The sequence below is a fragment of the Crocodylus porosus genome, unplaced genomic scaffold (genome assembly GCF_001723895.1).
Source record: "Crocodylus porosus isolate Cpor-Errol unplaced genomic scaffold, CroPor_comp1, whole genome shotgun sequence".
NCBI lineage: Eukaryota > Metazoa > Chordata > Crocodylia > Crocodylidae > Crocodylus > Crocodylus porosus.
Window position 1 is genome coordinate 183,423,780 of NW_017728886.1, and position 12,701 is coordinate 183,436,480.

General features: G+C 39.5%; 1 protein-coding gene across 17 annotated transcripts in view; it reads left to right on the plus strand.

Annotated features, from left to right (window-relative positions):
* Window positions 1-12,701, plus strand: part of EPB41L3 (erythrocyte membrane protein band 4.1 like 3) — a 131,919-nt gene that overhangs the window by 95,439 nt on the left and 23,779 nt on the right. For 13 of the 17 annotated variants that reach the window (XM_019546311.1, XM_019546374.1, XM_019546321.1 and 10 more), the window contains exons 9-12: window positions 541-693; window positions 3,293-3,390; window positions 5,758-5,933; window positions 8,891-9,108. In XM_019546311.1, the coding sequence (XP_019401856.1) occupies window positions 541-693; window positions 3,293-3,390; window positions 5,758-5,933; window positions 8,891-9,108 (645 nt within the window). The remainder of the gene's footprint in view (window positions 1-540; window positions 694-3,292; window positions 3,391-5,757; window positions 5,934-8,890; window positions 9,109-12,701) is intronic. The other 4 variants (XM_019546340.1, XM_019546358.1, XM_019546383.1 and 1 more) reach the window with 1 other exon arrangement.

Sequence of the window (12,701 nt, forward strand, 5' to 3'; positions counted from 1 at the left end):
TATAAAGCTTGCACACTCCTGAGCAAAAGTTCCTCCCATCTTGTAAAATGGATAAAACATTTACTCTTAATTGCAGCTGTATTTTGAAAATGTAGTTGAACATTGAGATCTGTTTAAGGAAGGCAGTAAAGTAAAGTTTGAACCACAGCTTTGTTCCTTTTTATGTCAAATGAATGACAGCTATTGCACAAGTACCATAAGTACACTTTGACATCCATTCCATTTTGAACTCTACTTTTTGCTGCTTGTGTTTTCACTTACGGTAGTAGAGAAATGTAGTAATAAAAGTACTGGGCCTAGACACAGCTAGTTTAAATTAGAAACAAACTCAAAACTTTTTCACTTCAACACCCAGGGTTTTTTGGGTTTTTTACCTAGATAAGCCTTACATCTTTTTGCATAAATTTAAATAATAAGTAAACTGTACATGCTGAATCATCCACAGATAATACAGTTGAAATGCGTAGATCAGATAACATTATACAGAATATTTGGAATGGGAGAGAAGAGATTAATTCCTTCTGTTGCTTATTTTATCAGGATTCAGAAGGAGTGGAAATCATGCTTGGGGTTTGTGCAAGTGGCCTATTAATATATCGTGACAGACTTAGAATAAATAGATTTGCCTGGCCAAAAGTTCTGAAAATTTCGTACAAGAGGAACAACTTTTACATCAAAATCCGACCAGGAGAGGTAAGATCTAATGTACTAATAAAGGTAACCTTCTCAAAATGTCTTGCAGCTTCATCAGTTTGTTTTTGGTTTGAGAGCTTGTTGAATTATTCTTCACTTACACCTTTTAACCTGGACAGTTTGGCCATTTTCCAGTAAGGTATTTAACTAAACTACATACTTGTTGGTATTCTCGTAGCATCAGTAGGGCAACATGAAGGATACATTTGACTTTTATTTATATGTATTAGTGACTGTAAGGAATATAGTCATAAAGTGTGAGTATAGTTTATTGGGTACCTACCATTGTAGTTGGTCAGAGACCAAATCTGGATCTATTTGCTTTTCCTAATAAGAGATATGGGCTAAACTCTCAGCTTTGCAGATACTCTATATGACTAGATTGGTGGAATGGAAACCCATCTATTAGTGATATTTGTTATTTAAGCATATTAATCCTTTCATCTGAAGTTCCTAAAGGTAATAGGAACTGTTGTACAAAGAGTGCTCTCTGGTGCCTTAAGAGATTGCATGGCTTGTATATAATCACACACAGACACACACACTCTCCTTTTCCCCAAAATTGGATGTCTGTATGAAGTGGAGAAGGAAGCATGTCTGGAGCTGCCATGCAACTGCCAAGATGAAGGGGAGGAGTCCTATGTTAACCTTCTTGCATCTATTGTCTGAGCACCTGAAGCAACAAGTGAGCTTCTGGTAGTGTCTTGATGAGGCTTGTAATGTGAAAACAACACTTTGTTTACAGAGACTTATATAAAGAACTACTTACAGTAAAGAACTAACAGTCCTGCAAGAGAAGTAGCAAAGGTCTGAGGCCTAACCCAGTATGACATCCCAGGAAACAGTCTGGGTGAGGCAGCAGGAACTTCTTGGTGTGGTAAGAAGTGCCTGCTGCCTCACCCACACCGTGTCCTGGCATGCCATAGTTCTTGGTTACACTGTTTCCAGGAAGACTAACTCCACTGATTCTCAACCGGGTTGATGTGGCATCATCAGGTCCTGCCATATCCTTTGAAGGGTACCGCAAGATGTGAGGAGATAAACAGATAAGCTAAGCAGATAAGCTTGGGTCAGGCTTATCCCTGCCTGGACATCCCCCACCTTTACTACCGAGCCCATGTGTAAGGCGGAAAGCACTATAATGTATACATTAATTTTTGAAATTGAGTGCCCCTCTATTCACGTAAGTTAAGGAATAGTGCCTTGAATCCAGTGAAGAGTGCCCTTAGTCCAAAAAGGTTGAGAACCCACTGACTTCCTCTGTCACACAGTTGGACATGGATTTGAAAAAATCTGTTTCCCCCTACATCCTGCTTTCCAAAAACAAAGTGTGTGTTATATTTGGGGGGCATGTTATATGCAGGATAATATGGTACATAAGCTCATTATGTATTCTAGCACATGCTCCATGTATGGGTGGAGAGAAACAGCAGGTCTATTGTGCAGTAAGTTAAATTTTCATTGTAGTAAAAGTGGAGCAAACATGTGACCGCTTTAAATCAGTGTAAGTGACTTCAGTACAAGGTAAACAGACTCAGGGAAGTGAGGTATAACTATGCACTGGTATACTGGTCATGTGTCTGCTTCCCTAGGCAGTGTCATCTGGAGGTAGTCATTGCTCTGTGTAAACCCCTTTGCCACCCCTGCTGCATGGTGACATGTGCTGTTATAGGACAAGCAGCAAGCTTTGAAAGCCTGTTCATGTGTATATGCCTTATTATAAAGTAAATGTATGGTAGATTAAAATTCATAGTAAATTAATCATTGTCATGTGTCTGCATTCTAGATCTGTCTCATAATTTGATTCAAATATTGTTATCAGAGAAATAGTATGACAAATGTTTACAAAAGACCAAATATCCTAGGAAGAACTTAGTGCTGTCAATAGGAAAAGGAAGTGTCACATTTCAACTGCAAGGGCAGTAGCCACGCCAGTCCTTGAAAACAAGTCTGGGGGGACACCAGATTTCCAACGGGGGATCCTCCAGTGGCCGATCGCTGAGCCAGCAACAAGACTGGCGAAACTGGAAGTGCGCTTCTGCCAGCACTTCCAGGGGGTGCATGGCCAATCTCAGGCAGCACATGTGCACCTGTGTGCACCCGCTATGCATCACCAATGCTTGAAAAAGTACATAATTTCCAATCTCATTTCAGCCATTTGGTATAGACACAAAAATTTGTATACTTCAACATTAGGAACTTTAATCAATCTTGAGGTTCCTACATTAGGTGGACATTCACTGAAGGTAGCACAACAGGAGATAAGGCAGGTAGCAGAAAACAGCAACAGATTGGACAGGGAAAGGGGATTGGAGTGGTACTTAAGGAGGGTGCACAGCTTAATTTGTCACACCTGCCAAAAATGTTGGCTGCCCACTGCTCTAAAAGCTTCTCTCTTAACTGGCTTTACCAGACAAAAATCAGGAAAAATATACTATGTACGTATGAAATGTTATACAGATGTGCATTTAAGCACACCCTAATAATGAAGTTTTATACTTATTAAAAATGAATATGTAATTATTTAATATGTAGGCTAAATATATAAATACACAGTTAAAATAAGTATACAGATTTTCTTTCTTTTTTGTGTGCCTAGTTTGAGCAGTTTGAAAGCACTATTGGGTTTAAGTTGCCAAATCATCGTGCTGCAAAACGTTTATGGAAAGTGTGTGTGGAACATCATACATTTTTCAGGTATGTGGTTTTTTTGGGGGGGTGTTTGTTTTGTTTTGTTTTTTAATACATGTAAAATAAAGGATGATAGGAAAAAAGTAGTGTCCACCTTCCCTGCACTCCTCTCAAACCCCCCCCCCTTTTTTTTAACAAGGACAAACAGCTTCAGATTCCATTATTTTTGATCTCTGGTCTATTACAATAAAATGGAAAGGTTGCTGTTTACAAAGTATCTGTGATTTACCAATTTTATTCATGCTCTTTCAAATAGCTACTGAATTTTTAAGCATATCACATGATCCAGATCGTTCACTTCAATTGAACCACAGTACTGTCAACTACTTTCTAACAGCTGCAGTTAAAGGATTTGGCTTTTAATATCAGCTCCTGCTTGTAAAGCCGTACAACTTTTTGAAAAATCCTTTCACATGTATGTGTAAACCTAAAGAAGATACGATTTTGATTTTAATTAAATACAAAAGCACAATATTTAATCAGTGCTATGTTCCTGGGGTTGTTTTATTTTAGTGTGTCTATAATTTTCATCATTTAATGTACCAGGAGAATCTGAGGTTGGCAGGTGTGAGTGGCAGCTGGGTTTTTGGCATCTGTGAAGGAAGGAAGGTTGGAATTACAGGATAAGTATACTACCTGGATGGTTTTTGAGATAATCAGCAATTAATTGGCAGTATTTATTTATGTCAACAAAGGAAGGTAGTGTGTTCAAAATCACCTAAAGACAACCAGTTCTGATTGGCAATCAGTAATTAGCTGTTGCCTGCCTTCCTTGGGTACTTCTGTGACGTACATAATTAAGATAAATGAATCATTTCACATTTTTTCTCAGCTTCTGCTTCAGGCTCTCTTCAGACTTAGGCAGAAATTCCTTCATCGTTTACATTTCATTTATATTTGGAAAGTCTGCAGTTGCATGCAAATATTGTTTGGTTGGTTGGTGTTTTTTAATGAACAGTTGGATTCTGGAAATTATTCTATGGCAAGGGAGGAATATTCTGTAGCAAATTCTGCCAGTCAAGGAATTCCAGCACCTAGCATGTGGGGCCTTCTCTACGTTGAGAATGAGGCTCAAATCCAGGGGCCACTCACCCATAACTGGGTTTCAGGCAGCATAGCTGACATTTTCTGAAACCGTGGCAACTCTATTTTGATGACTGGAGAAAGTTGATGCTGGAAAATGTATCTCTTGATACTAAAACAAGAACGTATTAATTGGTTAAGTTCATTTTTTTTTCCATGTAAGGCGTTAGAATAAACTGCTTTTCCATTTCCTAATGATTAAGTAATTTTGCAATGTAATATTGACAGCATGATCTGTGTTTCCCTTTTAACCAGTTTTACAAAATACAGATTTTGGGTGTGAACAGAAGCAACATTTTGGAATGTTTCAAACACCTTTGAACTGCTTTAAAACACCAGTTGTACAAACATGCATGTCCTTTGAAATGTTCCAGAGGTGGCTGAAATGCTTCAAAACAGAATCCCTTGAAATAAGGTACTATTTTGAAGCATTTCACTCCTTGGTAGGTTCCTACAAGGACTGAGAACCCATATGTCCTCCAGAATAGTTATGCTTCCCTCTCATCCCTGTTCCCCATTCCACAAGGGAGGGAGGACAGGACCAATACCCTGACTGATGGTCTGGCAGACCACAGTCTGGCAGATTGTCCAGCTATCAGGTCACCCTGGGTCCTGGCCATGCTGGCACTGAGGGTACTGCTGGGTTCCAGGGCACTGCTATGACCCTACATGACTACCAGAGACACCCATGCTCCTCTGTTTCTGCCTTGCCAGACATCTGCTGACTCCTAGGCCCCCCTCTATCATCAGTGCTAGGCTGTCCAGTCCCACTCCCCTCTACCTCTCTGTTCTGGAGAGAGGGGAAGAAAAGAGTTTTTTGAGAATGTGGTGCTGGAGAGTCAGAATCCCAGCAAGAGGGAGACAGGGAGCCCCTTCTTACAACCACAGGCTCCCACTGCCTTCCCTACTACCCCTGCTTCCAAATCTCTGCTGACCTCTTTGCTCTGACACTCAAAACATCCTTGACTCTCCCATTTTCACCCCCAAGAAGCCAGGAGCAGATCTGCTAGTCAGCAGAGCCTCCTGTACAGTCGCCTGATTGGAGAGATGCATCTACATGCAACTGCAGTAGTTTTGAAGTGCTCCTGCCAGGAGGCACCACGGGAGCTGTATATGCATCTTATGGCTAAACCAATACATTTTTGGAACGTTTCCAAGCCTGTTATGCTTGGAAAAGTTTCAGAAGTTACTTCTCTCTGCACCCTTAAAGACATGACATGAAACATTCTACCTTTTTCTCCCCCCAAAAATTCTTTGTATGTGAAATGTTTGCGCCATTCTGTGTTTTAGGCTCTTGTTACCAGAGGCACCTCCAAAGAAATTCCTTACATTGGGTTCCAAATTCCGCTACAGTGGAAGAACACAAGCCCAGACAAGAAGAGCCAGTGCATTAATAGATCGACCTGCACCCTATTTTGAACGTTCTTCTAGTAAACGTTACACTATGTCTCGCAGCTTAGATGGGGGTAAGGTCCTTTTAATTGTGTTCCTTGGACTTGCTCACAAATTCTAATTGAAATGAGTGTTAGCAGAAAATAGATATAAACCTTTTGTAATCTCATATCCCTTGAGCTTCTTCTGAATGAGACCTGTAAGTATATGCATGTTAACTCTTTATTGTAAGTAGATACCCTTTCTGCTGCTTTTAATAAGCTTGCGCAATCTGGGAAGAGAACTAATTTTTTTATACATATTAATAGTCAGATTTTTAAAGCTGTGATTTTTAAAGCCCTAGAACTCCTGCTCAAGTGAAGCTGACCAAGTAGAGTATTCACTGCTCCTGACTCACGTAGGAGCACAAGTCTCGCTCATTTTCAAAGGGACTTGTCCTTCCCTGTCACCAAAACACTTCTGAAAATACCATCCATAATCTCTTGTCTGCAGTCAGTTCTGGACTAGGAAGTTAATGGAAGCTTATCAACTTCCACTTTTACCCGTGTGTGCTGGCTGCTTTGGGTAGTACTACCTAGTACTGCTGTCCACTTATGTATTAGGAACACAAAGTGCACACAGTGGAAACAAGACTCAGAAATTTTACCCATATTAAGTTTGGCTTCTTACTGCCAATGTCAGTTGTGGGAATCTGAGCAGTCCCTACAGCAATCTGTGTAATCCAGCTCCTCTCTTCTTGCCTCCTGGTACAAAGCCAGGCCTTATCACCCATCATAGAGCTTAGGCTGATTGGTGTTCTAGCTGGGTGCTGGATTTTAGGCCATCAAAGGAAAAGAGATGTAGCAAAGCCCTCTTTTGTAATCAGCCTTTTTCCAGGAAGAAAAGGGAAAGAACCAGGTTCCTAGTTTTAAAGACTACAAAAGACCTTCCTCAGTAATTAAGTCCTTTTTTGGGCTGCTCAGAAAGGTTCACATTGATTTTTTTGTTTGTTTGTTTGTTTTGTTTTGGTGTGTATGGTTTGGTTTGGTTTTGGTTGGGGGGGCAGGAGGGGTTATTTCTGTTTGTATGTTTCTGCTTTGTATAGCAAACCAGGCTCCTTTTCTCCAAGGTTTAAATGAATAAGTGGTGGTGTTCTATGAAAGTTTAAATATTTTTAAAAACTGAATGCTGACAAATAGGCCCTTGGCAGATGTTCAGTTAAAGGCACCATGGTGTCTGAACCACCATCCCAACAATCGCATCTGCCATGTCACACATACATAGCAGGAGGCATGATAGTGGGATCCCAACGGTGCCATATTGCCGGTGTGGAGCGGAGATGGGGAAGTCTGGGATCATGATCCTGGGATCCCTCTGCAGCAGCAGGTTGGGTGCCTGGTGTCCCCAATCAAGCTCCAGACTTTAGAAGCCCACGTGGGCCAGGGACTCCATGAGGTCCAAGGACTGGGAGATCTGATCAGCTTATTAGGGCTTCCAGTCACAGGAGCCCCAATCAGCTGACCAGACTCCCAGCCCCAGGAGCACATCTGAGCCCAAGAGGCTAGCCAGACATTTGCTTAGTGGTGTGATGGGAACCAGTCACAAGGTTATTAAACTTTTTTGTGCAATAACTAGCTTGTTCCTTATTTTATTGCACCCTTAATTTAATGAACTGGTTAATCATATCTTAAGTGTAAGGATTGCCAGGGCCATAGGTATCACAAATGCTGCAGGATTAATATACAATGAATATTTCTGAGGTTAGGAGGAGGAGAAAAATCTAAACAAACTAATAACAATCTATCTCCCTCTCCAAAATTGATACTTTTGCTGCTTATCATGCATAAATTTTAAACCTTTTAATATGCTTCATACTTGTTACCAAGCAACTGGTGACCCACCTGCTGTGCATGCATCTCAAAGCACATGTTATCCTTCTGCTTTACTTCTATGTTAATTGTTTGTAATCTTTAAGCTGGGCCTCCTTCCCTCACCCCCAAAAAGTTCATCTAAGAGACAAGAAATATGAGTGCCTTTCCAGTGATATTTTGGGAGCTGCAAGAGTTAGAGATATGTTAATTTGCTTAAAAATAATAGAGGAGAACAAAAGATTCTTCAGTATTCTTTCAGATTTGCTTGCTTATGCTGTAGTAATGCATAAGTGATTCTCCATTATATGTAATCGCTTTATAGCTGATATCTAATAAACTGTTAACCGTGTGAGAAACTTTATACAGGTGAATAATCCCACCTGTTTGGGAACTACTTGCGGTAATGCAGCTATTCACGAGCTGGACATGGGGATATATTTGTAGTATATTGGTTAATCTGTTTTTTACATTGGATTAATTAACATGTCTCGTGATATTTATTGACCATTTAAGACCCAAAGTACTAATAGGAAAGCCATGCAACCATGCCCATGCCCTGATTGGTATAGTTTTATAAATAGTCCCATTGTTCTGAACACACTCTTTTTCTAACTTACTATTTTTTTTAAATAGTGAACATACTTGACTAGAAGGTTTTTAAAAGGTGCAGGGGAGCTGTTTCTTGAATCTCGGCTGTTAAGCATGTGTTACATTAAATACATTACAATTGTCATTTCCTGTAATGCAACACAGCTATCTATAAAGCATTTGCTTTGCATTAAGTTATTGTGGCAGATTTAAAAACTTCCCTTCCTCTTATACTCATGGCTGAAGTTATTAATGTTTTTTCCTTCTGTTCCCTGCCTAATAATATTATAAGCATTTTAACAGCTTGCTAATGGGATAATAATGCATAAATACACACATTATGAATGTAGTGTGCATAGAAATAATGTGTGCATCAGTGTTTATGCATACACAACCCATATCTTTAGTTTTGAGTAAATATGCAGCAAATTTTATTTAAGTGTGTGTGTGTATGTACACACACGTTTCTGGATTCTTGAAACATGGCATTCTTAGGTTTTCAGCAGTTTTATTAACCCAGCTTCTCATTTTATTCAGGCCTGCAGAACAAGCTTATTTTAGTCTTTATCTCTTCAAATTATATTTGCTTTTAGCATCAGTGAATGAAAACCATGAAATGTACATGAAGGATTCTATGTCTGCTGCAGAGGTTGGTACTGGCCAGTACGCCACAACAAAGGGCATCTCTCAAACCAACTTGATAACCACTGTGACTCCAGAGAAAAAGGCAGAAGAAGAAAAAGATGAGGATGAGGGCAAAAAGAAAAGAGAAGAAGTCACTCCTGTCTCAGCAGCACGCCATGACACAAAGGTATGGTTTACAGGATTTCTGTTAAACTGACTGATCTGTAAAGCATTTGAAGAAGCACAGTCATTATTATAGAGGTAGAAAGAGCCACATTCAATAAAAATAAGAATAAGCAGACTACATGTGAAATGTTTTGGTAGCAAATATTTTTATGGTGCTCTGTATCCTCTTTGCATATGAGTGTGTATGTGTGTGTGTACAATGCTTTTAAAATTAATTCCTACCTTTGCTGCTTGGATCTGGAAGCTATTCACATTTAACAATCAATGTGATGTATTTTATACCACTTCCTAGAGCTATTCAGGGGAGTGTCTAAAAGAAGTAACACATTTTACTCTTCTGCTCTCTCTTATTCTTTCCTTTCTCTCTTCCTTTTGTTTAACTTGTTTTGGTTGAGCAACATTTTTTTTTGTATAGGTCAGGCTTTTAAAGGATCACTTGGCTTTGCCCTATTTCCTTTGTGGTCATATTCCCCTTACCTAGCACCAAGTGAGCATTTATTCTACTAACTTCTGGTTGCTACTGTGTTATAAAATGCTTTATTCTGACTAAGTAAGGCTTTTCCTTCCCTCTTACAAAATTTTGCATTTGAAGGTCTGTTTTTTCTGCCAATTCTCTGTTCCTCAGGCATGTGGTATAAAGGTGTCCCTTACCACATCCTCTCTTCCTGCCATAATAAATAAATCTGGAATTAAATTTGCTTCATTTCTGAAAAAAAGTAAATTAGACCGAAAAAGAGCAGGTATTGAATTTGAACAATTAGTACTGAAGAAAGTGCAGGAGGAATCAGAAAGATGCAGCTAAATAAATCCTCCTTCTCTTCTACATCACTAATTACTGTTTGAAGTATTTGTATCTAGAACAAAATGCAAAGGGATGTTTCTTGAACTTAAGCATTACACACTCTAGTGTGTGCTTTCACAAGGGATGGAGCCAGCTTCATATTTTTACACCCACCAAAAAAGGATTATGAATGCAAAGCTGAGAGCTTGAGCTTTTGGCTACATGTGAGCTATTGGCCTGCCCTGAGCCAAGGAATGAGTCCTTAAGCAAATACCTACAATTAATTTACAGGTGCAAAAATTCAGGAACAAAATGTGTAGGTACAAATTTGATTCTAAAAGAGATCATCCATGTGAATATATGGTATTAGTTCTAGATTTTTATTTTTTTTTTAAAGAGAAAACTACTTCAAGCCTTTTTTCTGGGTTTTTAAATGAAAATTAGATGGACAGGAAAAAGAAAGAAAATACCCGAGATTAGCAAATGCTGTCCTAAGGGGCTTGTTAGCTTAGGTCAGTAGAGAGGCTCAGCTGCACTTCAAAGGAGGCATATGGCTAGAAAATGCAGAAGACAGTTTAAAAAGGACATTTTGACAGTACTTAAACTCTCCCAGAGTATATAGTCTTTTTAAAAATTCAAATATTGTGTTTAAATTGTCATTTAACAGGTCTGAAGTTCTAAAAAGGGTATTAACGACATGCAGTCTTGTTTGCGTTGATGCCAACAGGAGCTTTGTTTCTAGTTTTAATGAGGTCAGGATCAGGCTGAAGAAACTACTGGACAATTCCTGTTTAAAAGAAATCTCTTTTGTTTTTTTTGTTTATACTCCTTCGTTTCTTCCAGGAAGAGATTCTGCCATGAGATTGAGCATTGCAGTTTTAACTATTGGTATTAACAAGAGTCTAAATGTTAAAGCCTCAGGCTTGTAAAATAAATAAATACAAATGTTATAAAATAGTAGAGAAGGGAAGAATTTACAGAAATTCACAATACAAAAGGAGTGTTTTATATATCTCTCAATTAAGTAGAACGCCAACTTTAAATCTCTTTGGCACCACAAGACGGGTTTGGCCTTGCATAGTATTTTAATATGAAAGTACAGGCAGATGGTTACACTAGGAACTGATTTTGTATAGGAACATCTTTCTGTTTAAAAACATACACTTTTTTTTTACTAATTCTGGGATTCTAAATTTTATAATATGGGTCTGCTTGTTTTCAAAAGAAATATAGAATGTTGTATATTAAATATATTACTGAAATCAATAAGGCTTTTTGCTTAGAAAATAGGTAAAAGGAGCATCATAGGAAACTCAGGAACTATAAATATTTGGTTTAAGACCTTGGTCCTGTTAATAATGGGGTTTGTAATAACTGTGCTCAAAAACTCTGTCTCTAAGGCCCTCATCCTTTCATAGTTTAAGACGGATGCTTGTTTCTGCCTGGAGCCAGTTTCCGTATCAGGGGCTGCAACCGTGAAAGCATTTGAAATGTAGAAAAGCAGGCTAAGGAGGCAAGTGAGTAATGGAGTGCTTCAAGTAGTCGCATTCAGACTATGGAACCAGTTCTGTCAGTTCATAACTGGCCTTGTTGAATTTTACAGTATTTACTATAGATCAACACTGTGATCAAACTGCTAACATTGTTTAGAATACTAATAAACTACAAGAGACCATGTTGGGGCCCCTCTATTTATACCACGATTGAGTTGATTGTGCTATGAATGACAGGGGTGCACCCAATTTAAAGTACCATAACATGGAAAAGCCTCCATACAAATGTTCCTCATATAATGTAGAACAGTTTTTTGGCTTGTTTGTCTGTTGCCTTAAGTTGAACATGTGGCATATCCACACATCAGGGCTATCTGGGGCAGATGACCGAGTCAGCTGATTGCCAGCCATGGCCCTGGGTCACACAGGGCTGCAGGCACCTGGCTTTTAACTTGCCCATGCCAAAGGAGGCCTGGGTCATAATCCTGGGATCCCTCTGTACTGGCAAAAAGAAATGTTGTGATTAGGATCTGACCCTCATGCCTTCTGCCATGCGTGTGCGCCATAGAAGGAGGCATGATTTTTGGAATGAGAGATCAGGTCCCACGCTTTCTTGAAATGAACATGTCAGGGCTCCTAGTTCCACAAAGAGCTAGTATGTGTACTCTTGTGCTGGCCTGCACCTGTTTCCTAATTTGTTTAATGGCTTCCTAATAGTATTGCAACTTAATATGAATCAAGAATGAATGAAGCAGAAGCTGATAGTTGACGTTCATAGTAAATTACAGTGGACTTTCTATCAAAAATATCTGGTGTATATTTTGCCCCTTTAAAAAAGGGTAAAATTCACCCTTCCAGAACAAAGCTAGAGAAATCTGGCATTGTATGAAGTTCAGCTGGAACCAACCAGGCTGCAATGGTTATCTCCCTAGTTAGAACCCCAAAGCATGGGTAGAATACTAACTAATAGGGGTGTGCAAAGTGGGCCCTGTTTGATTTGGATTTGGCCCGAATCAGGGACAGTGATTCGATTTGTTGATTCAGATCACTGTCCCTGATTCGATTCAGCCGAATCTGAACATTCAGTGCTGACTCAGAGAATCAGCGATTCGGACATAGGCACAGCTTTAAAAGTTTTTTCTATGTACCCCGAGGTACAGGCACGACTCATGATCACTACGATACTAAGGCGCATGGAGCATCCCACAGGAGTGTGGGGGGGCCCTCAACATGCTTGGTGGTGACCCCGGAAGTGAAACGGAAGTGCCTCTGGTCCACTTCCAGGTCTGCTGGGAAAAGTGCTGGGGACCGCCCCCCCCC